We start from the raw sequence: 26,914 nt of genomic DNA on the forward strand, positions 1-26,914 counted from the left end.
TCAGTTTATTGAAAAACCTAGGAAATTATTTAGGATTGAATTTTTTTAAGTATTTTCTCATATCATTCCTACTTGCTATGTGCTTATAATTTCTGAATTGATTTTGTGTTAAACCATGATTAATTTCTATTTGTTGATTTCTATTATTTTGTAGTATCCTGTATTATCATAATGAATCCTATGTTATCACTGTTGACTGAAAATAAGCTGAATGGATCTAACTTTCCTAAATGGAATGAGAACATTAATATTGCTCTCATAGGAGAAAGTGCCTTGTTTGTTTTAACTGAGTCGTCAGCTGAAGTGCCTGTGGATAATGCATCCAAAGCTGTAAAAGAAAAGTATGAGCGTTGGCAGAAAACAAATGATAAAGCTCTATACTTTATGTAACGCCCTTACTTACGTAAAATAAGATGCCATAAATAAACTGGCGTTAAGATACTAATGTTGCCTTTATTAAAAAAAATAACACTTATCAAAACATGGGTACCCAGTTGAAAATAAAGTATTACCACTTACGGAAAAGTAATAGAAAATTTAAACGACAACATCCTCGATAAGTTTAATAAATTAAAAAAAAAAACTTTCAGCGGAAGATGGCCAAGACCACACGCAGTTACATGATCACACGAGATACACTCCATGCTGCCTAGACTCAACTTGTCACCGAAAGCTTACAGGCTTACTTATCTGCACATAGGGGGTAAATAAGGGGTGAGCTGCAAAGCCCAGTAAGGAAAAACAAAATACTATGTACCAGCATTCACACTTCATAGCACAAACATACAACAACCTAATCATAAGTATAAATAAAGGCAGCCACACAATTACTGAAATACCACACACTCACACTCGAGCTTCCATACAAATCTGGAGTGTCTTACGTTCTTAACCAGAACGCAGTACTAATAACCAGTGCACCCTTACGTACACTGCCTCACTTACCACATCACCATACATGTGTGGTTTCCAACCACTTCCAAGTACCTGGAACATGATTAAACAACCATATACAATTCATCGATAAAACACTATTTCACCGAAACTATCACATTCCACAGTTTCAATACAGTTTATTCAAGCAGTCATACTAGATACTCAAATCATATAAAAAGCAAGTATAAAGTATAATTACTTTTCCTTACCTCAACGCCGCTGTAATTAACTCCTACGATACCTTCTAGGCCCTATAACAATTAGTGAAACCCTTAGTCCACCGATAAACTCAATATATTTATTACTCTTACTGTACAGCAAGTTTAGCCTAGAATTTGACTCATAAAACGTTTGAGTTAGAAGTCCTACTGTTCACAAAGTTTTTAGTTAATTGAAAGACCTTTCTAACGGTATAAACATCATCAAAATCAGAGCTATAACCTAGGAGTTATGCATGCTTTCTCAAAACAGTTTCTTTAAAATCCTGGATCACGCCGATTTCTGAATACAGCCTAAAAATAAAAGTTTTAAAAATAGTTACACCCCGATCTAGACAATACTTTCTTCATAAAAAATGTAGCTATTTTTCTAAGCTTTAAAACGAGATAAAGATCTTTTAAAATGGATCAAAAGTGAGAGAGATATTGAATTTTTACTGAAGACACTTTTTCTGAAACAAAACTTAAAACGAAATATCCTAACCGAGTAAAGATACTAACTTTTGACTGGTAAGAACTCCGAATTAGGGAAAGGTTTCTTCAAAGAAAATATGGATTATTGAATTATCTTTCTAACAGTATAAGAACCGCTGTAAAATAATAGATATCGAGAGAAATATCACACTTTTACTAAGGCAATATCGGAAAGAAATTTTAAAAAAAACTGTAAATCGACAGTAAGTGTAAAACATAAATTTTTGACATCGAAATATTCAGAATTAGGAAAACGTTTCTTCATGAAAAATGTAGCTCATTAAATTATCTTTAAAACCGTTCCTAAATTACTGAAAACGGACATAGGAGCAGGAAGATATGACAGTTTAAATGAAATGATAGTCTTTCTTTAAAGCAGAGATTGAGAGTTCCTTACCTTAATAGTGAAGGGTGGAAGAGTTTGCACTAATTTTTATTTTCAGATCCAATATATGATAGCAGCCTTTGTAGCCACACCCTAGTCAAACCTCAGTAGAAACTTTTACGTAAGATGCACTACGATTTACAAAGAGACCAGACCACATTCACCTTCCTACTCTGATCAATTTCTCTCTCACTCCAATATCACATAAATATAACAATTTCTGTATATTATATGACTACTATAACTATGATCTTATATATATATCTATCCTTAGTTGCATCTAATTGGCATCACCCAATTCGAATTTTAAAAAAAAAATCTCATAACCTCCCTCATATATCTCGGCTAAACCAACTTAGTCACTATTCCTCATCAAAAGTAAAATATAAATACATATATATCATTTTAAATCCTTTATTTATCTATTATTTTAACTCCAACCGAAAAGACTATATATCAAAGTCAACTATTCAATTAAAATCACAAAAATATCACCAAACAAACTTTTTTTTTTCTTTTCAAATATAGCTTACTAATAGCTTAAATTTCAAATATCAATACAATTTCTACTAAAACAAGGTTCTCATATTTATAATCATAATAATAATATTTATACTTAAATTACATAGTTAATATATAGATTGCCATTATATATAAATTGAGTATTACACTTTATACTTTCCAGCATGGTAGACACCCTCAAAACTCGGTTTTCTAAAACCGAAAAGGCTGCTGAAGTAATTACGAAGTTAAATGAGCTATTCGGTAAGGCATCACTTCAGTCTCGCTTTGACGCGACTAAGAAGTACATTAATGCACGGATGGAACCTCATCAAAACGTGCGTGACCATGTTCTCCTCATGGAAAGTTATTTCCAAGAAGCCCAAGATCATGGTGCTGAAATGGATAGTGCTACTCAAGTAAGCCTTATCTTGAATAGCCTGACTCCAGCATTTCTACCATACACATCAAATTATGTCATGAATAAGAAGGAAATAGACTTTCATGAGTTAGTCAATGACCTTCAAACTTATGAAAATTTGATTGGAGGACCCAAGAAGAAAGGGAGTAAACCTCACAATCTTGGGAATGGTAATGGGACGATAAAACCTGAAGCAAATATTGCATCTGCTTCAAAACCCAAATCGAAGAAGAAGTGGAAGAACACCAAGAAGCGTGCAAAAGCCATGAAAAACAAAAAGGCTGCTGCTTCTGGTGATGCTACACTTAAAGAAAAGTGTTTCTACTGCAATGAGAAAGGTCATAGGAAACCCCAGTGTCCTAAACTTCTTGCAAAGAAACAAGGTATTTCTATTTATAAACTTTAAGAGTTTTAGTGAATTATTATCCACTTAGATTTATGATTCTGGACTAACTTTATTTATTTGTTTTCTTCTTCTTATAGGCTAAGCTACTTGAACTCAGATGAGTTGGATCGGAAAGCTTGACCAAGGGTGAAATCGTCCAGATGAAGATGAAGCTCTTCTATCTATTTTTAAATTAATTGTTTTAGTTTAAAGATAATTTGGATTTCGAATTTTAGTTAGGGATATTTATCCTTGTTTTTCTCATATTGTTGCAATATTTTTTATTATTAATAAAGTTTATTTAATTTTTCGAATTCAAAACCAATTGCAATTTATGAGATTTAGCTTCATTTGCTTTATCTTCATCAATAATTACCACATTATATTTATATGTTTGTATGTGTAAGTGTTTTTATTATTGATGCGAATTCTATAATATTTACAACTCTTCATAGAGTTATATTAAATAAACACTAGAAATTTATTCTATGTTTATAAATAATTGTTAATTCTAATACAATTATTAAGAATTTGTTTAATAAAAAGATCTTTTGATCTGATAGGGGTGGAGAAAAGTTAAGAAAACTATGCAGTTTAACGATCTTTTATATCTAATGAACTCTATATAGTATTCAAATCCACATAAACTCTATCACACTTAGAGAATCATGATCTTTACAACCTTTAGGGGTGGATCATAATCTCTATAAACTTAGGGGTGGAGGTTATCCACAATACCCTATATGTATATACTTAGGGGTGGAGTCTATTCCACAATTCCCTATGTAACACATTTTTTCGTTAAACATGGAAGTAATATAATGACTTAGCTATTATCAAAATAAATCCTTGATCTTGATTGTATGTTCCATTTCGTTTTACTGTTGTAAGTAAAAGTTTGATACCTATAAAGTTCTTTGATAAAGTTTCACACTACCTTAATTGAGTGGGAGAATTATAAAATTCTTTACCCATCTTCATTAGGTTGATACTTGTGATAGGTACTTAAGAACACTACTGAAAAGCAAATCTAACCATACACATGGATAGGTATAACTTATCAGAATTATGAGAATAAGATAAAGAACTCTTGTTCAGTCTATTCGAATGACTTGAACCAAGAATTCTTAATCCTCATAAAATTTTATGGTATCTTAATTTTGATTATTTAATCTCTGGCATGTATTTTTCACTTGAAATACTAGTCTGCTATGTTGATGACTTAGTCTTAACTTAAAGTTTCAGACTAATACAAAAGTCACAACTAGATAACTCTCCAAACAATAAGAGGTTAAAAGTATTATTTAACCAGACATCTGCTATTGAGTGAGAGCTATCTGAGATGTAATCAAATAGGGAACATTAGAAGATATTCAAGAATGATTTATGAAAGTGATCTATATGTTAGATACTAAGGAACTGTGTATCAGTTGTCCTTGTATCTCACCATCTAATTCCAAAATTCTTGAGATGGTGCTTACTTTGGGGGTGGAGGAGTTATTCTATAATAATTCAAGCTCTACCAGAGAAGAATTATAACTTTGTAAATTTCGAAAGTACTAGAAAGTTATATTGCTGAAGAAAAGTCAACGCTGTATTATCTCAATTACATATTTTAAAATATGAGAGATATGTCTTCTGTTTATTCAGATGTACTTTAAAACAGTAAAGATTTCAGTATCCCTTGATGAGTAAAGCCTATAGTAAAGGATGGTTCATAAGTGTATTTATGAACTAGTTTCCAAAAGTTTGGGTGGATTCTAATATACTACACTTGATCTGAAGATCAAGACATCAAATTGACCTATTTGCATACTTTGTTTTATATTAGTGCAAGTGGGAGTTTGTTGGGTTTTATAAGAAATTTGAAGCGATTTATGTTTGCATGAATTTTACATGCTAATGGTTTAATATGTTTATTACATTTACACACAAAATTAGTTAAATCCAGATCATATGTTTATTCACAATTACAGTATCGTCAACACAGTGGAATGTGATTGTGATCATATGAATCAAAAGACTAAGTCCCTGTTTCATCAGTGTTTTGGATTTACACTAATGTGATAATCAGCGATGATGTGTACTTACACTTGGAGTAAGTGTTATGTTCTTTCCAGGACATTAGTAAAGTATACTAGTTTCGAATGTATGGAGTATACATTGGACTGGACCGATATTGCAACCAAGTTAAGATATTACAAACTTACCGTTATATATCTTTCCAAGTCAATATCAGTAGTTGATCTTAAGATTAAAAGAATCTAAATCCTGATATGGTTAAGCTCAACTCAGGAGTACTAAATTTTCTTTGATTTATTAGTTAAGCCTACTTTTGGGTCAGGGTGATACGTATATTTTGGGAACATGATAGTATGATTGAGTGGGAGTGCTAAACATAAATATGGAATCTATAGCTTCTACTGGTGTATAGAAGTCAAGTGATGATTCCCTTCGAGCTTAGCAAATAGAAGTAAATGGATGAGCTCTTGTTTAACTGACTAATTATTAGATCACTAAACACCATTTACATGTAGCTAAGTGTTTTAAGGGGCAAAATACATTGAGGGGTGAGAACGGTAAAATTATCCCATCTCGATGTAAATCATCTATATAGAGGATCTTTGATCACAATAAGATTATAACAATGGTTAAATGAGATAGCATATCGATATCGTGGAACATATAATATGCTCTATATAAGTCTGAGAGTGCAATTCTAAGTTCTAAGAGTGGATTCAACGAAGAATTAATAAGTATAAATTTACTTGGTAAATTTGGTTCACTTATTGGAAGCTCAGCATATAGATCCATGGTCCCCATTCTAGTTGAGAACATTCTGCTTGTAAGACTCATTAATTGATTCGTGATTGATCAATTATAATTCTAAAGTTAGACTATGTCTAATTTGTGAATTTTCACTAAGCAGGGGCGAAATTGCAAAGAAAAGAGATTCTGGGTTTATTTATTTATTAATGGACTTTATATGTCTAGTTAATAATTAAATTAAATGACAATATTATTTAATAATCTATTTTAGCTATTAAATAATTAGTTTTGGCATTTAAATGGTTAGAATTGGAAAATTGGCGTTTTTGAGAAAATAGAAATAAAATTTGTGAAAACTGCAAAATCAAGTGGGCCCATTATCTACACCTTGGCCGGCCACTTGTTTGACTTTTTCAAATTAATATTTTCATTATTTTAATGCCAAATAATTCTTAACCTAAACCTAGTAGTTGCCTATAAATAGAAAGTGATGGCTCAGTCAAAAAAACAACTTTGAACAACATCTTCTGACAGAAATTTCTCTCTTCAGAAAAACTGAGCCTTCCCTATTCTCTTCTATTGGCCGAAACCTCTCTTTTCTTTTCTCTTCCTAAATTTCGACCCTAGTGAAAGAGTGAGTGCCCACACACAACAAGCAGTAACTCAATCATAGATTGGAAGACTGTGAAGGATCAAACTCAAAGAGAAGGACATTCGGGCTCAGATCTTGATTATACTCTTCGACAGAAAGGATACAAGGGTTCGAGATCTGAGTGGAAGGAGACATTAATTCTGCTGCATCAATGTATGGTTTTCTTAACTTTATCTGTGTTTATTTTATCGTTTTAGAAAGTTCATATTTAGGGTGTTAAACAACATACTTGTGAGTAGATCTAAGATCCTGGTAAAATAATATCCAACATTAAATTCAAGAAATAAATAATTAAGTGTAGAGGAAACTTAATTATTAATTCTAGTTTAATACTAGGAAAATATACTAAATTTAGATTGTACCAAAATTAATTATTAAACAATTAATTTCACAATCAATGATATTTTTCTATTTAATATTAGAAATAATAACTAGTATAGAAATAACTATCTAGAATATATATCATTAACTAAGTGTTTTTCTAAAAATAACTTTAAAATATTAAAATGAAAAATAAATTTCATATATTTTAAAAGTTAATTATGTTGCTAATTTAATTTTAATTAGGTTAGACTAATATAATTAACCTAATACAATTATTTAAATAAGGCAAATGTGCCTTCACAATTAGGGTAGTTCATGTGAGGGGGAGCTAGGTTTAGTATGTCGTACCCACTTCTATTGGCCCCCAACTCTCACACAAGGCCCAAAAGAGAGGAATTTAACCTTTAAATAAACAATTGTTATTCATTGAATAAGCCCAAATCTAATTGGGCCTAAATAAAATTACTTATGTCAAATTTTATTTTAGCAACCTAGTCCATTTACTTAGTAAAAACTTAAATGGGTTTCCTATATGCATCTAAGCCCAATAGCAAACATATAGGCTCACGCAGGTCAAATGATTTGGATGGGCCCTATCATGTTACTAGGGTTACACAGATGAAAGAAGTACAAAATTTACCTGTTACAAATTATTTATAAGATCTATTGACAATTGGACTATGATTAAAATCAGATCATTGGATCTGTCAACAAGTTAATCATAGCAATTTAGATCAAATAAATAATAGGTTTGTTAAAAAAAATTTGAATAAACAATATAAAATTAAACAAACATTGTCCATGTACCAAATGTAAAATAAGATATTAATATAATTAAATTATTATTGTTAAACTAACCAAATAAATTTTGAAAATTTAGGGTTGTTAAAACAAACCTTAAAAATCTCAAAAAAAAAACAAAAAAGAAACTAATTTTAAAATATCTAGGTTTATTTGAATCAAATTAAATTAAATATCAATTAAGATCAATGATTTGAAAGAAAGAATCTTCAATATCACTTTCAAATCTTATAATTTAATAAAATAAACTAATTTTAAAATAGATATGGTTAGATAGTTATTATTTTAGGAATAAAATAATAAATAAATAATAATTACCATAATTATATGTCAAAATATCTCAAATTAAGCAATATTCAAATTTCTAAAAAAATATCTAAGTTATTTAAATATTTAAAGATAATTTATAAATATCTAATAAATAAAAAAATGATATAAAATAGTAAAATATCATTTTTCAACTTATAATATGTAAATAATTTAATATTTAACAAAATAACAAACTTTTGAATTTAAAAATATTATGGTTAAAATATCTATAAAAATATCTAGGTTAATTTCAAATTTATTAATTATTTAATTTGTCATATAAGATAATTTTAATATCATATTTCAAATAAAAAGATAAAGTTATTTTTAATTTAAAATATGTTAAATATCAAAATATCTAATCTTATAATTAAATAATATATAAATATTAAAGAAATCAACAAATTTTTAAATCTCACCATAATTGAAAATATTTAAAATTGGAAAAATCTGATTATGAGAAACAATCCCATAAAAAATTAGATTTTTGGGGAAAAATCTGTAACGTCCCCGCTTCAAGCCTCCATTGGGTCCTTACACCCACGGAATGAATGGCTCTTATACACGAGTACGCCACTCTGGCTGCTTCCTGGATCGATGACTGACCCTACAGACCAACACGAGTGTTTCCAGCGTGCTTTGTCCTCACTCGCACGCTTCCTGGGAAAACTTCCCAGGAGGTCACCCATCCTGAAATTGCTCCCAGGTCAAGCACGCTTAACTGTGGAGTTCTTTCGTGATGGGCTACCGAAAAACAAGATGCACCTTGTTGACATAGGTAGTACCAATCAATCCATTTAAGCTCTCTTCAACTGTGTAGTCCCATACCTACACAGTCTCAGAATCATCCCACTTGACCTTCCCCAGGCGGTGTGGGATTGCACAGCTTACCCGGTGTTTCCCCTTACGGATCACGGGACTACTGACTGTCACAATCACCCCCCCCTTACGGGGTCCGACGTCCTCGTCGACCACACTTCCGGCTGGGACAAGGCTCTGATATCATTTGTAACGTCCCCGCTTCAAGCCTCCATTGGGTCCTTACACCCACGGAATGAATGGCTCTTATACACGAGTACGCCACTCTGGCTGCTTCATGGACCCGATGATGACCTACAAACCAACACGAGTGTTTCCAGCATGCTTTGTCCTCACTCGCACGCTTCCTGGGAAAACTTCCCAGGAGGTCACCCATCCTTGAAATTGCTCCAGGCCAAGCACGCTTAACTGTGGAGTTCTTTCGAGATGGGCTACCGAAAAACAAGATGCACCTTGTTGACATAGGTAGTACCAATCAATCCATTTAAGCTCTCTTCAACTGTGTAGTCCCATACCTACACAGTCTCAGAATCATCCCACTTGACCTTCCGGGCGGTGTGGGATTGCACGGCTACCGGTGTTTCCCCTTACGGATCACGGGACTACTGACTGTCACAATCACCCCCCCCTTACGGGGTCCGACGTCCTCGTCGACCACACTTCCGGCTGGGACAAGGCTCTGATACCATTTGTAACGTCCCCGCTTCAAGCCTCCATTGGGTCCTTACACCCACGGAATGAATGGCTCTTATACACGAGTACGCCACTCTGGCTGCTTCCTGGATCGATGACTGACCCTACAGACCAACACGAGTGTTTCCAGCGTGCTTTGTCCTCACTCGCACGCTTCCTGGGAAAACTTCCCAGGAGGTCACCCATCCTGAAATTGCTCCCAGGTCAAGCACGCTTAACTGTGGAGTTCTTTCGTGATGGGCTACCGAAAAACAAGATGCACCTTGTTGACATAGGTAGTACCAATCAATCCATTTAAGCTCTCTTCAACTGTGTAGTCCCATACCTACACAGTCTCAGAATCATCCCACTTGACCTTCCCCAGGCGGTGTGGGATTGCACAGCTTACCCGGTGTTTCCCCTTACGGATCACGGGACTACTGACTGTCACAAAATCCCACAAAATTCGCAATTTGGGTGAATGCTCCCCAGAAGGCTGCATGTGCAGCCTCCAAAGGCTGCAAATCACGTCTACGTGCGCGGGCAGGAGGGATTGCAACCCCATCTGCCGAGAAAACTCAGCGGGCTGTAGGGTGACCCTCGGGCGGACAACGGGGTGCTGGGCGAGACGCACGCGCGCGCTGGGCCTCCTTGTTCGTTTTTCATATCTTCCAAAATTCATATCTTCTTCTTTTTTCATCGGAATTAAGTTCCGTACAAACAAAAATTGCTTAATTTTTCACAAGGAATCCAAATAAAACGTTTTCAAGAAAACCTTACATTGGGTGCAGCGGAATATAATGACTCCTTCCGTTCAGATCTCTAGCCCTTGACTCCTTTTTGTAGCAGAGCATCACCAAGATCTGAACCTGGATCTCTTTCTCTCCTTCCTTTGATGCTGATTCTCCTTCTTGTTGTTTTGGATTCTTCACAGTCTTACACACTATGATTGAGATACCACTTGATGTGTGTGGGCACTACTCTATCACTCAAGGTATTTCGAAATTTGAAGAGAAGAAAAGAGAACAACAGGGGCGGCTATAGCTTTTCTCTGAAAGGAACAATGAGCAAGTCACAGTTTCCTGAAGCCAACACTTTCTATTTATAGAATGCCATCTAGGTTGAGGTTAGAATTGTATGGCATTAAAATAATGAAAAAATAAATGGTAAAAGCTTTGCATAGTGGCCGGCCATATAAGGAAAATGGGCCTCACTTTGCAACTTTCCCATTTTGTCTTTTTTTAATCTCATTTTCTCAAAAATGCCAATTTTTCAATTTAACCATTTAAATGCCAATTCTAATTATTTAATAACTAAAAATTAATTATTAAATAATACTGTCATTTAATATATTTATTAATTTAGACATATAAAGTCTTTTAATTAATAAATAAACCTAGAATCTCTTTTCTTTACAATTTTGCCCTTGCTTAGTGAAAATTCATAAACTAGACATAGTCTAACTTTAGAATTATAATTGATTAATTAAAATCAATTAACTGAGTCTTACAGGCAGTATGGTCTCAACTAGTATGGGGACCATGGGCCTATATAAATCGAGCTTCCGATAAGTCGAACTGAATTTACCAAGTAAATTCCCTAACTTATTAATTCCTTATTGAGTCCACACTTTAGAACTTGGAATTGCACTCTTAGTTATATAGAACGCTCTATATGTTCCACGATATAGATACGCTATAAATTATCCATTGTTATAATCCTAATTTGATCAATGACCCTCTAATAGATGATCTACATTGAATAGGAACTAAATTACCGTTACACCTTCAATGTATTTTATCCTTAAAACACTTAGCTCCGTATAAATGATATTTCAGCGAAGTGAAATGAGATCTCCACCATTTATCTCTGTTTAGCCAAGCTCGAAGGATATCATCGTTTCACTTCTAAATTCCTATAGAAGTTATAGACTCCATATTTATGTTAGTGCTCCCACTCAATTATACTATCATGTTCCCAAAATGTACGTATCACCCTGACCCAAAAGTAGGCTTAACTAACAAATCAAAGAACATGTATAATACTCTTGAGATCGAACCTAACCATATCATGATTAAGATCATTTGGTCTAGGATCAACGGGTGATATTGAATTGAATAGATATTACGGTAATTTTTAATATATCTAATCAAAGTTCAATATCGGTCCCTTCCGATGTATACTCCATACATCCGATACTGGTAAACTTGGCCAATGCCTTGGAAAGGACATACCACTTATCCAAGGTGTAAGAATACCTATCGCTGATTATCATGTCAGTCTAAATCCATTGAACTGACAAATCAAGGAATAAACTTTCGAACATATAATTAAGATTATATTCCACTGTGCTGACAACACTATAATCATTAACAAATTCATATGTTCTGGACTTAAAATAGAATTCATACATTATATATATAATCATGAAATAAATCATGTGAACCATGCAACATAAAATGTTATTTCTGATCTTTATTAATAAGTAAATCTGATTATATTGAAATAAATTTTATTTAGGGTACAAAACCCAACAACTATTTCTTAAGGTAGGCAAGCAAAGACACCATTACAATAAATTATTTACTAAATAATTTTTGTGATATTTTTTAGTGCTTTTTTACTATTATTTTTTTTTTTTTGTTAATTACCCATAAAAAATTGAAAGTGTCAAAGAAATGACTGTTAATAGGAGGAAATGCAATAGTTCATAGACTACCCCTATTGCTAGTCTAAATTATCATAGGCATGTTAGAGTTTTTTTTTAAAAATAAAATCACTTCTCCTATAAGTGTTCCCAGTAGTTAGATATAATTATATAACAATGAATGGTTATGATGAAGGCAGAGTAACATGATACTCTTATTAGGCGTGACTGAATCAGCCCCGTGTTGGTATATATGTATATGTATATATATATATATATATATACTAGTAAAAAGTTACGTGCGATGCACGTATACTAAATTTTATGCTAGTTTTTTTTTTTTACGTTATTAAAAAGTAATACAATTAAAAATTAAAAAAAATATTATTAGTTATTAGGTTCAACATCATTACCCTGTGTTCATTTTTAAGGAAAAAAATATTTATGAAATAATAATTTATTGCAACGCGAGTACAGGCAAAATTCAGAAAATATAACATTTATTAGTAGAGTATTGACAATTTCAACAATAAATTAACTGATTGTATACTTTTTTTGTCTGCTAACATGCGCTTTTGATATTTGAGTGGTGAACTCTTATTTGTCCGCTTTTCAAATTTTTCTAACACTCTCATTTTATTCTTTCAACTTTCTGTAGTTGGAGTGGTGTCCTTAATTGCTGTATATAGTGTAGTCATTTATTCACATGTTTTCAAATAAAACAATAGATATACAAAATAAAATTAAATATAACTAAGCTCATATTAAAATAAATCTCACCTTTGAATATAGTAAAAGGTTTTTAAATTGATTCATTCTCACTTAATAATAATTGTGACAGAAATAACGAATAATAATATTATGTTACCTAATAACAAAATAGGAATCCACCAAACAACATTATGAAAATTTTTTCCAGGTATAATTATATAAATCTATTACTCATTGAAGTCTATAAGAAACTCTCTAAAAAGCTCACAATACGAAATTTCACATCAAAAATCTAAAAATGATCAACTATGTATCAGGAATAATAATACAATAACCAAAATTGCCTAGTCATATACAGTCTTAAAACTTAAAAGAGTGGCATTATTCATTCAAGTTTCGACTAAGTGTTTCTGAGTTTGAGTTATAATATTGTGTCATGTGTTTATGTCCAAATATTATGTGTCTTTGGCTAATCTAGTGAAGAAGATTGAAGTTTTGATTCTCAATAAATATAATGAATATAAGTGTATACTTTGTAGTAGGTCATTATTGTGTCATTTTTAAGTTAATGTGTCAACTTGAAAATAATTCATTTAATAAACAGAATGGAGTCAATCTAAAAATATTTTTCTACCTTAATAAGTAGAGCTATAGAAAACAAACTCAGTAACTTTTTGAGTGTTAAAAAATTGTAAATGGTTATAAATTCAGAGTAAGTAAGTTGTGTGTGGCGATTTGGTTAAAGAAGCCAAAATTGAGGTTTATGGTTAGAAAGTAGAAGCACCGCTAGAACTTTCCTTTGTTTGAAGTAATAGTATAATAACTAATATTTTTTATTACATATTAATAATTAATTCAAGATGAACTTTTCAAAGTATTTTTGAAACATCGTGGGATATATAAATGCAATACTTTTGCATCTTTAGCAATATATATATATAATATATAAATAGTAGTAAATTCTTATTTAATTTTTAATTGTATCATGGCATAAAATTTAATATATAGCTTTTTACTTACCATGCATGGTCGACACCTCAATTGAATAGAGTCCTATTCAATTAGTTTCTGTTTTTCGTGTCTTGATTTCAGATTATAAGAAATTATTATTTTTCTTTGGACCTTGACCACTTAATCTATGATCGTATAGTTTTAGAATAAAATTCTTATATGATCGTAGATGTATATTTATGGTATTGTTTATTAATAATTAAGATATCAAATTAAATATTTTAAACCATGAATTTCTCATAAACCATTTTATTTTTATTAATAAATCATTTTATTTTTAATATAAATATACATCTACGATCATAAACTATATTCGGTTCCCTACTTATCCTTTCAACCTCAATTATCTCTTTGTGATTTACAACCAATTTTGTCATTTTTTTCACCTACAAAATTAAATTTATTTAAAAATCCACCCCATATATATCTATTATCAAACTGTACATATATACAAAGGCTTGATTAGTTTAAAATTCAAAAAAGTTTTATGTTTCTGAAAATTTAAAAGATGAGTCCACACAAATTTTTTTGATTGGTTGGTAGTTTTAAAAAATCTGTTTGGTTTGGTTTTGTTTTTACTTTTTAATTTTTAAAATTGTATTTTTAAAATTAATAAACCATTTTATTTTTATTAATAAATCATTATTTTTTAATATAAATAAAAAATCACTCATAAATTTTTCATAAATCAAGAATTATGTTATATAGGCACACTTTATATAGAACTAGGTGATTGTTACGTGCCAAGCCACGTAGTGTTAGTTTTATTTAATATTTTAGTTTTTTATTTTAATTAATAATTAAAATAGTATAATTATTTGAACGATTTGTTTTATAAAAATAAAATATGTGTCAGTATATTTAGTAAGTAAAATATAGTTGTGTTATAATAATGTATGTTATTAATAGTAAAATGTACATTAATCTTCTAATTGAAAAAAGTTCTATTATCTCATTTCATATCTAATAATAGCTACACAACTATATATTTATAGACTTTCACATTCTTTGCAAATTACTAATAAGCACCAATAATATTTTCATATTCTAATATTTTTCAACCTTCTCCTCTTGGTGGTAAAATTAAAAATAAAACTAAAAATAAGCACAAACATATAAGGTAAATACTAATTACAGCCCATTTCATCTTTTTTTTTTTAATTATTTTTTTAAGCCCAAGCCCAAAAATCTCTAAGCCAACACAATCAATCTTTTTTTATATTATCTTTTCTAGATATTTTATCTATATTTTTATTTTTTAAAAAATAAATAAAAAAAATTATTAATATTCTCCCAGATAGGTTTGTTAGAGAGATATGTGGCTAAGATGATTTTTTTAATTTAAAAATAGATTATTAATATTTAAAAGATTGTTATATAAAAGATTGTTTAATTTTTTGGTTTAATTATTGGGTTTATTTTTTAACGGGAGATCAAACCTAATCGTTAAATTTAACAGAATATTCTTTTATTTTTAAGTATATTCGGTTAAACCAAGAAATGCCGTTAGATAGGCACTTTTAATATATAAAGATATAAATAATTATATAATATTCTTCGCTTTTATTTATTTATATATATCACAATTGGTATTCTTTTTTTTTCCTCTCTCAATGCGATTCTTTGAGTGTGTTTACTGAGAATATTTAATGCTTAATAATCTCTTCTCATTCTTTCTTAGTTTACTATGATTTTGAACTACATTTGTGTTTTTGCCACTTTTTCTGTTCATTGTGATCTTGAACCACAATGAATTATTTTAAATAATATAAATAAAATGGACGATTATTTTATATATATATTTTTAATTTCTAGAGTTATAGTTGTGATTATATATAGAGTTGAAATATACTAAATATCAATTCAAATATTAATAGGATTTATTTTATTATATATAAATAATATTTTATTATTTTATTAAATAAAAATAAAAAGTCACCCATAAATTTCTCATAAAACAAAAATTTTAGTTATATAGACACACTTTATATAGAATAGATATATATTTGTGTGGGTAAGTATGTGTATATGTATATAGTGTATGTATATATGTGTTTATGTCATTGTATTTTTTTGTGTATATATATGTGTTTATCTTTTTAATTTGATTTTTTTTTTTGTGAATTAGTTCATATATTGCTGTCTTGTTTTGCTGCTGCCCGCTAAAGTCTTTGTTTTTTTCTTGCATTTTAAAAGTTTGTAATTTTTTTCCATGTTAGTAGTATATAAAATTGCATTGTACTATTAATATGTTTACGTATAATATAAAAATATTTAAATATCTTAGATATTCATCCTGAAATAGGTTTTATGATAAATATATTGTAATTAGATGGGTAAATTATTATTTTGTATATGCATTGTTCTTGGTTGTTTGTTTATTCAGTGTGGGTCATGTAATAATTTTTTCTGAGAATATATGTCATACGTTTAATAAAAAATATTTTTAATATTTTTGTCTTACAATTTTATAATCGTTTTAAATTTTATAAACTTATAATATTTAATTTAATTTATTTTTTTGTAAAAAAACTTAATTAATAAGAAGAGAATGAAATCGTTTCAAATTAATCTTTATCCTATTAAAAATTCAAAGTCAAAAACAAGGAGCCGTATAATTTTACTTGTAAGATGGAACTTTCTTTTCATATTCGTTTCATTTTTTTACTAGTAAGTTACAGTACACAATAATAATTTTCTTGTCCCATGTAAAAATCATCTAGGATATGTATATAGTCAATTTTTTGATAGAAAATGTATATATATAGCCAATTAGGTAGTTGTCTATTTCAAAATAAAAAAAAATGAAGTAGTGAATATTATATGAACAATGAAATGTATAGGTTTAATTTGTTGAAAAATATTTGAGCATATCATTTGGTTTTGCTTAAAAAGTAAGTAAGTGTAATTAATAGGTCGGTACTGTAATTATATAATTAGATTTTGGATATAATTAAAATGGTAATTTTATATAAATTATTATTTCTTGTTTGATAAATAGTTAATAATTACAATTTACATATAAAATTATATTCAATTCTTGAATTGAAGAGTGTAAGTACATTAAATTAACTATATATATATGGTAGTGGTAATTATACTATATTTTTTTTAAAAAAATGTATTTAAATATAAAATTTAGTGTTTTATTTGGTAAAATAATTAGTAATTACACAAGAATATATATATTAGTAGTTCATACTGAAGGGAATTACTCTATATACCAATTTTTAACTTTTTTTTATATCATTTTTATAGGTTTGGTTGTTCTAATAGTTTCCATGTGGGTTATTATGTGAATCTGGCTTACAATATAAGTTGTTCTGTTAGTTACTATCTGTATTGTTATGTAAAATTCTGTTAAAATAAAAAAAAAAAACAACTGCTTTGAAGAAAAGTTTTATGTACACAACCAAAAATTTATAAAATACTTGCACTCTATATTATAATAATTTTTATTTTACATAAAATATATATCTTTGATTATGTTAATTGTATTTTTAAGTTTATTTTCTAATTAATATTCTTAAAAAGTATACTTATAAAAAATTATATTTTAAATATTATTACAGAAAATAAAATAAAAAATTATATGAAATTTTATTAGACAAAAAATTACACATGATTTAAAATTTGAAAATATAATTAAAATAAATATTAAAATTAAAATTAAAAAAAAAAATTAAAAATATTAAGAGTAATTTTTAAAAATTATATTAAACTTATTTTTTTTAAAATATTGAGATGTGTAATACTTGTCTGCAAATAGAACTTTGTTAGTTAAAATGAATCTTTTGTAGTAGATACACTAACTCTCATGCGAGCTATAAGAATTGAAGAGTAGTTACACTCTAAGTACACAATAATACAAATGCATGAAATTGTATAATTACTTCTATTAATTACACCAAAATCCAATTAGTCTATAGCTTTCCAAACCTAAGCCTAGCAAGAATAGTATTGAACTGGAAAAAGGAGTCAAGGGACCACTTATTTTTTGATTGTCATACAAGTAAATCTATCTAAATTTAGAAAACAGGTGGTTGTGTTGACATTGACAGAGGTGGTATAGTACTTGTGGGCATGTCGAAATTGTTGTGTGGAATCAAAAGTAATTAACTACTATAGTTCGTTTAAAAAAAAATACAGCAAGATATAAAAAATAGGAGTGGTGATGCTAAAGAATTTGAGCTTGATTGACAGAGTGGTTTGAGAATATGTAATAGAGAATTAATTTACAGGCCTAATATTATTGGTGCTGATTTACCCCAAAACAAAAAAGAATAGTATTGAATAAAAATATTTACCCTTGGTATGGCCGCTGCCATAAACTTTGACTTGGTGTTCGTTTGGAGCACTTTGATCGTGTGGATGAAGCAGGTACTCAATGAAATAGGCTGCAAATGCATTTGCAGATACGTAGGTGTACGAAATCCCTGCTGCCTCTGTGGCTCTTCTGATCTTCCTTTTATTTTCTAGTAAAGCCTCAAATGGTGGCAATCCACTCACTCTATCCACTTCATTCCCATACTCTGATGGAACAAATCTCTGTTTTCCCTTTATAATAGATCAATAACCATTAATATTTAACACACTAATATTAATTAATATATGACATATCATTACTCTTCTGTAAATATAATAACCTTGATGTTACCAGCTTCTTTTGCCTCTTTTATAGCTTTGAGTATCTTGAGTTGATCAAGATGTTGAGGAACAGGTAACGTAGATATAACAACATCCACTTGTTTAAGAGCCATAACAAGTGTATCGTGCTCCTTACTACTACAAAACAAGCCTTTAGTTTCCCTTTTTTGAACTCATTTTATAAAAAGAGAAGTTAAAGGGTCTGAAAATACTCGCCTGTTGAAAATTTACTTTTAGAGGCGGTGTGGAATCAAACGACACAGGGTTTGATACTGTGACCCTATGCCGTCAGTTGTTATAGAATAACCGACGGCATAGGGTACACGTGAAATTTGACACGTGTACCCTATGCCGTCGGTTATTCTATAACAACCGACGACATAGGGTTATATATACTAACCCTATGTCGTCTTCTTCATACTCCTCACGTGAACCTAGCTAAACCAGAGATAGCACAACCACCACCGAGAAGAGAAAACCCTCGCCAACCACCCCTCTGCCAGCCCATTTCTCCCCCATTTCTCAACCATTTGAGTCCATTTTTGTTGCAAAATCTTCTATTTTCGATACTTAATCTCATACACCTAAAAAGTTTTAATTTTTTTTCCCTATTTAAGTGTCATCCGAACCCAAACAAAAATAGTGGGTATAACTCCGGCCACTATTATTTGTTGAGAAAACATTGAATCTCAACATCCTTTAAGGTATAAATATAGTTTCTATTCATTTTTATAATGTACATTGTTTTATTTTTGGTTTTTGTAAATTATTTTTTGGGTTTTTTTATTTTAGTAATATTGTTGTGTTGTATGTGCATAGTGCTCGGATTTTTTGCGGAATTGCTCGTCAGATTGCGGTTATAAGGTAAAAATTTAAACCTCAATATATAGTATATATATGTATTTTTATATTTTATTGGATATGTGTATATATTGTGTGTATATTTTTTATGTAAATACAATTTGTATATTGTATTGTATATATATTCTATGTAATATATATATATATTGTGAATGCTAATGGCATTGAAAGGATTTAATTAGTTTAGAAATAAAAAATTTAAAATTGAATTAGTGTGAGATATAATTGATTATATATATGTGTATGTATAATTTAGTAACTAAGTAACTTGTTACTGTTTTTTTATAACTAGTTATAAGTAATGAAATAATTAATTTTGCAATTTCGTTGTATGCATAATTTTGTGTTGATCGTATTTGAGCTTGCATATATAGGTATATACTTTAACTAACTTTTTCTCATTATATAATTAATTATCAATGCATGTTAGATGAGTTTGAATATCTTAAATATTCATCTGTAGTGAAGTAGGTTCTGCAAATACATGTATTATGGTTGGATAGGTGGATAAATTTTGTATTGTCTATGCTGTATTGTTATATCTGTTTTGTTTTTTATTTTAGGCACTTCTAAAATTTTTGGGAACGTCCAATTACAGACGTTACGCTGTCAAAATTTCGATAGAATTAGGATAAATCTTACTGAAAAAATATTAATATTTACATAACACAAATAACTAGTTAATTATAACATAGTAATAAGAAGTTAGGTGACATAAAAAATAATTATATACACATTTATATAAACTTTTCAATTTTCCCAACATTCTGATCAACTAAACAACTTAATAACATGAACTAAACTAAAACAGCAAGAATTTGAGTAATTTATAAATTAATATGAATTAATTGTGAGAAACCTAGTTAGTTACATTGTGTAATTAGTAACTAGCTATAATTAGTTACTAAATAATGAATTTTTTTGGATAGGAATTTTTTATGGATAAATCATGGATGTGTGAGGAGAGAGACACACTGCGATTTCAAGTAGGGTTCGATGCATTTTTAGAGTTTGTCTTAAAGAATTCTAAAAATCACGATCTTATTCATTATCCGTATGTAGATTGTTGTATTGTATCTAAAGGGAATATTATAATGATTAAGGACCATGTGTATTTACGAGGTTTCAATAGAAGTTATACTACTTGTGTTGGAAATTATTTTACCAGGATCTTAGATCTACTCACAAGTATGTTGATTAACACCCTAAATATGAACTTCTAAAACAATTATAAATTAAACACATATAAAGTATGAGAAATCTTACATTGGGTGCAGCGGAATAAAATGTCTCCTTCCGTTCAGATCTCTAACCCTTGTATCCTTTCTGTCGCAGAGTATTATCAAGATCTGAACCTGGATCTCTTTCTCTCCTTTCTTTAGTGTTGAATCTCCTTCTTGTTGAATGTCTTTCTTCACGATCTTCCTCACTATGATTGAGGTATCACTTGCTGTGTGTGGGCACTACTCTATCACTAAGAGATTCGAAATTTATAATGAAGAAGAGAGAGAAGAAGGTGGTGGCTAAGTATAGAGAGAGAAGGCTCAAGTTTTTCTCTGAAGGAAACAAGATGTAAACTGTTAAGTTTCCTGAAGCCTTCACTATCTATTTATAGCATACCACATAGGGTTAGGTTTGAATTATTTGGCATTAAAATAATGAAAATATCAGTTTAAATTTCCTACAAAAGTGGTCGGCCCTATACAAGTGGATTTGGGCCTCACTTTTTGCAATTTTGCAGTTTTATCTTTTTTGCATCTGATTTTCTCAAAAACGCCAATTTTCAAATTCAACCATTTAAATGCCAATTCTAACTATTTAATAACTACAAATAATTATTAAATAATATTGTCATTTATCATATTTATTAATTGAACCATACAAAGTATCTTAATTAACAAATATGCCCTAAAAACTCTTTCTTTACAATTTCGCCCTTACTTAGTGAAAAATGCACAAATAGACATAGTCTAATTTGAGAATTATAATTGATTAATCAAAACCAATTAAATGAGTCTTACAAGTAATATTGTCTCAACTAGTGGGGGGACCATGTGTCTATATAACTGAGCTTCCAATAAGAAGATCAAGAATTTATAACTTAAATTCATGACTTATTAATTCTTCGTTGAATCCACGCATAGAACTTAGAATTGCACTCTCAGTATATAGAACGCTCTATATGTTCCACCATATAGACACGTCATTAGTTATCCATTGTTATAATCCTAATTTGATCAATGATCCTCTATATGAATGATCTACACTGTAAAGGGATTAGATTACCGTAACACCCTACAATGTATTTTATCCTTAGAACACTTAACCCCGTATAAATGATATTTCAGCTATGTGAAATGAGTACTCCACCATTTATTTTCGTTTGGTCAAGCTCAAAGGAAATCATCCTTTACTTTCTATTCGCCAGATAGAAGCTATAGATTCTATATTTATGTTAGCGCTCCCACTCAATTGCACTATCGTGTTCCCAAAATGTATGTATCACCCTGACCCAAAAGTAGGCTTAACTAACAAATTAAAGAACACGAATAACACTCTTGAGATTGAGCCTAATCATATCAGGATTTAGATCATTTGATCTAGGATCAACTAGGCGATATTGACTTGAATAGATATTACGGTAAGTTTAATAAATCTATGTCAAAGTTCAATATCGGTCATTTTCGATGCATACTCCATGCACCCAACCTGAGCTTTACTTTAACCAATGCTCTGGAAAGAACATAGCATTTCTCCAAATGCAAGTAAACTCTGTTGTAGATTATCATATCAGTAAAACCCTGTGTCTGATAAATCTAGGAATCTTTATTCACATAGTCATGTTTACTTTCCACTGTGTTGACAACACAATAAACAGGATCAAGTATGTGAAAAGGGTTTGAAATGAATTTATGAATCAAATAGACAAGCAATTGATAAAATGAACCAAAACATACACAAATAAATGAAAAATATTTCTGTTTCTTTATTGATATTGAATAAAATGGATTACATTGAAATAGAGTTTTATTTAAGGCATAAAACCCAACAACTTGGTATTGGCATGGTGAACGTTTACCTGATGATCCATATCCATTAGGAAAGCGGGGGTAGATGATATCGAGGGTAATGATTTCAATAAAAGTATGAAAAAATTCATGCATGTCTGAACGATTGCATTTTACATCGTAAGGAATATGCAAACATGAATTATTGTCCGACTCGCGGTTTATCCTGCCATAAAGTAAACAAGAGTAAGGAGAATAGGAAAATTATCCCCTAAAAAGTGATATGGTACATGCCTTTGATTCCGCGACTGAAACGATTAGATCGTAGTGTAGAACATTCTGAAAATTTGATTTGGCATGAGACCAAGAGAGTGAAAGATGGAAAACTTAGACATCCTGCAGATTCCCAAGCTTGGAAAAAAGTAAACTACATAAAACCTGAATTCAAATTAGAACCAAGACACATTCATCTCGGTCTGCATGCGGATGGAGTAAATCCACATAGATCTCTAAGTAGTCGTCATAGTTCATGGCATGTCTTCCTAGTTATCTACAATCTTCCTCCCTGGTTAGTGATGAAGAGGAAATTTAACATGCTTTCTTTAATGATATCAGGCCCGCAACAACCCGAACATAATATCGATGTATATTTGGAACCATTGATTAACGATTTAATAGAATTGTATGAGAATGGTGTTCAGGCCTATGGTGGTTTTAAAAAAGAATTCTTTAATCTGAAAGCTGTGTTATTGTGGACTGTCAGTGATTTCCCTACTTATAGCTTACTTTATATTGTGTTTGTTTATGCTGAATACTTAACAATTTGTTTATGCATTTAATATTTCGTATAGATTACTTGTTATGTATAGCTAACTTTAAATTTTATTTGTTAATGGTGTAGATATGGCCAAATCGGGTTCAGGAACCGAATGAGACCCAGAGGCAGAGTGTCCAACAATAATACCTACACGAGGGCCTACGCAAATGAATGAAATATCCAAACTAATGGATCTACGCAAAAGATTGGCCCTCGAGGTTAATGATAAAGGATAATACTGCGGCAAAAGCTATGCGAAGCTCGTATCAACTTTAGGTGTCAGATGCCGTCAGACGATAGGGTTGTCCTATAAAAACTGGAAAGAAGTCAACCCTACTCTAAAAGATAAAGTTTGGAAAGATATACAAGTAAGCAGAAATTATTGTTAGAATTTTGATTTATTTTTTATTAATTCAAATGTTCAGTCTAACCGTGTTTGTTTTCCTTCAAACTAGATGGGGTTCATTGTGCCAGATTCCTTCAAACATGATTGTCTCATCCTTGCTGGGAAGATAATGAAAGACTTCAAGAATAGGATGACAAAAGACATCATAATGCCCGCTGTGGAAGAGAAGGATGTGGGACAACTAGCACAAGTCCCTGAAAAGCATCCCGAAATCGACCATGCTGATTGGTGCACTTTTGTTGCAAGTCGACTAACTCCTGAATTTCAGGTACGCTAATTATATTTGTACTAAGATAAACTCTTAAATACAAGTACATGTATCTAATATTTTTTTTTGGCATTGTAGGAATTGAGTAAGGTGCAACGTGAACGTTCCTCAAAAATCTAATCCAGACATCGAAGTGGTCGAAGTGGACTGGTGAACGTACGGGAAGTTGTGGTAAGTAATGCTTAAATTCTAATAATGTGCTATAAAATTTAATTTTGTACTCATTTAATTGTTATAAAATAATGTAGAAAAAGGATCTCGACGTTCAAGATCCCCCGACACCGTGTTTGGATAAAATCTCGCACCAAGAGTCAGAAACTTGTCACTGATTACGACAAGGAAATTGCTGAGAAGATAGTAAGTATATTTTAATCCTTAATAGAGTTCTACTAATGAGTTAGTATATATAATTCACATACTAATTGCTTGAATATATGCGTGCATTAGGCTCAATTAGAGGAGAAGCTTACTCAGGGACAAATTCAGGTCCAGCGCCAAAACGATATCTTGACGCAGGCGCTCGGGACACCAGAGCATCCTGGATGTGTCAGGGCTGCTGTGTATGCTAGTACTTCAAATGTTATTTATTTAGTTACACAAATAAAATCGTAGCTAATTTGCATTTTATGATTTGCAGGTTCCTGACCAGGGCATCTAAACTGTTCGACAAGAAGAAAAGGAAAGTGTCGAAGTTCAATCCCTTAAACAGAAGAGAAACACTGTCGAACAAGAGGAAGAACGAGAGGTGGCTGGTGAGGCGTATGTTCCACAACCATACACTGGTGAGGATGAGGGTCAATTATATGCTGAGGAGTTTATTTCCCTCAACGAGCCAGCGCTCCGGTACAATTTTGATGACCATGCGAGAGATGATCAGCAAGTATATCTCTACTCTGACAACATCGACAACATTGTGGCCCGACCATATCTGTACGAGCATGAGGGTGACATCACTGTTCACTGCACGCCATACGATGATTCACATGCCCGGGCTCTGATTTCAAAAATGCTGCAAGAGGACGCTAAAATCCCAATCCCAATTGAAGGGTGCTGATATGTTAGGGACGCACCACACATGTTCCTTCCTTGGCCTAAACACTTAATTGTAACATCTGAGGTAACTTCTCTTATAAATTAATTATTAATGATTAGTGGAGTTTGAATATCTTCAATATTCAACCATAGTGAAGTATGTTCTGTGAATATATATGCTGCGGTTGGATGGATGAACAAACTACTATTATAAAATTTTTATTTGTCGTTATACAGGCATGTTTAAAATTTTTGGGGACATTCAATTACAGCCGTTTATGCTGCCGAAATTTTAGTAGAATTTGGATAAAATTTGATATATTATGTTCTGTTTTTTTTAGGGTCCACTCGCTCAACCGCCTTCAAGACGTGATGCGTCGAAGGGAAAAGCTCCGATGCTTTCTCCACAAGGCGGTGGTGCACGGGAAGATGAATTATTCACGAAAGAGAAGATGGACTTGATCCCTAAATCGCTAAAATGGATGGTTGTTGAATTCCTGAACCTCAAAGATAAACGTGATATAATCACCATTCCTGTACCCCGAGAATTCATAGTACTGTGTACCCAGATCACGTTATCTAGAGAGGATTTGCAGCAGGTTGCTACGTGTGACTTCATCGGCAACCAGGGAATGCTGTTTGGAATGATGTATACTCTTCTTTAATCTAATTAACCTTATATATCAAATTCTAGTCAAATTATTATATGACACTAATACTTAACAATTTTTTTGACAGGCACATCTGGGAGAGCCTCAACGGTATGAGAAATTTTTTCAAGTTTTACGACCCAGAGCTTCTCGTAGTGAATGGGATAACCGAGGAAGAGAAGAGTCAATCTTTTGACAATGCGGCAAGACGATTGGCTGCTTGGTTATCATTGATGAATAACAACCACCAAATGTTCTTTATTCCTTGGAAAATTTGGGTAAACTCTATTTAATTCTTTAGTGCTCATTGTTCATTTCTATATTATGACTTCAAATTATTTTTATACTATCTTACTTATATTCCAATATAATTTTCTAGTGCGCATTGGACGCTAGAGGTCGTTATGCCAAAGAAAATTATCCTTTTAGACCCTGTATGTGGCCGCCCAATTCCCGAAGAAATTACTCAAATGATCGGAAGGTAATAATTTAATGACTTCTTATGTAACAAATTTAAATTAACTAATGAATTGAAATGTTAATATAATTTTTCAAATAATGGATTCAAATATATAGGGGACGCACATGAGTATCTTGGCCCGTGGCAAGGAATTTCACTAGCAAATTGTCCAAGACAACCTAAAAGCCAAGAATGTGATTTTTATGTTTTAAAATACATGACTGACATCGTCGCACGTGCAAACCCCAACTGTTACATACAAGATCAAAAAGCTGTAAGTTTTAATTATTGATTATAGTATTTATAATAACAAATATATAATATACATATATACATAAACTAATATAAATTTTTAATTTTTTTAACAGTTTGGGGGTAAGGGGCAATACGATCCAAAAACTGAATTGTTACCATTACACCGACAGTGGATAGAACGGTTGACGACGGTGATTCACGATGACGATTGAGGCTGAAAGGCCCAAGAATTTTTCTTCCCTATGTAATTTTTTTAAATTATTTTGTAGTTAGTTTTATTAACTTACTAATATTTTGGACTAATTTTACATTAATGTTTGTGTAATATTTAATTACTTTTATGAAATGAAATTATGTATTTTAGCCAATTTTAAAATTAATTTAAATAATATTTAATTTACCTTTTAAAAAATAGATATGTAATTTAAATATAAATGAAATAAAATAATATATAAATTAATAAATATATAATTTA

At 30.8% G+C, this 26,914-nt stretch overlaps 2 protein-coding genes and 1 long non-coding RNA gene across 3 annotated transcripts; 1 reads left to right on the forward strand and 2 right to left on the reverse strand.

The window, feature by feature from the left end:
* Positions 1 to 439: 439 nt before the first annotated feature.
* Positions 440 to 2,687, reverse strand: LOC115711917 (uncharacterized). The gene is made up of 3 exons (XR_004010755.2): positions 2,026 to 2,687; positions 1,146 to 1,187; positions 440 to 690 (listed from the first exon to the last, which is right to left on the reverse strand). It is a non-coding gene; the product is annotated as an uncharacterized LOC115711917 (long non-coding RNA).
* A 15,128-nt stretch (positions 2,688 to 17,815) lies between these two features.
* On the reverse strand, positions 17,816 to 19,190 carry LOC133037003 (isoeugenol synthase 1-like). The gene is made up of 4 exons (XM_061113797.1): positions 19,117 to 19,190; positions 18,682 to 18,844; positions 18,343 to 18,592; positions 17,816 to 17,886 (listed from the first exon to the last, which is right to left on the reverse strand). Exons 1-4 carry the CDS (start codon positions 19,188 to 19,190, stop codon positions 17,816 to 17,818), a joined length of 558 nt encoding a protein of 185 aa, XP_060969780.1.
* A 6,162-nt stretch (positions 19,191 to 25,352) lies between these two features.
* On the forward strand, positions 25,353 to 26,801 carry LOC115713275 (uncharacterized). Its single transcript, XM_061113060.1, has 5 exons — positions 25,353 to 25,723; positions 25,813 to 26,002; positions 26,104 to 26,205; positions 26,301 to 26,458; positions 26,553 to 26,801. Exons 1-4 carry the CDS (start codon positions 25,470 to 25,472, stop codon positions 26,343 to 26,345), a joined length of 591 nt encoding a protein of 196 aa, XP_060969043.1. The 5' UTR covers positions 25,353 to 25,469; the 3' UTR covers positions 26,346 to 26,458; positions 26,553 to 26,801.
* The last annotated feature ends 113 nt before the right edge of the window (positions 26,802 to 26,914 follow it).

Source organism: Cannabis sativa, chromosome 4 (assembly GCF_029168945.1).
Source record: "Cannabis sativa cultivar Pink pepper isolate KNU-18-1 chromosome 4, ASM2916894v1, whole genome shotgun sequence".
NCBI classification, from domain to species: domain Eukaryota; kingdom Viridiplantae; phylum Streptophyta; class Magnoliopsida; order Rosales; family Cannabaceae; genus Cannabis; species Cannabis sativa.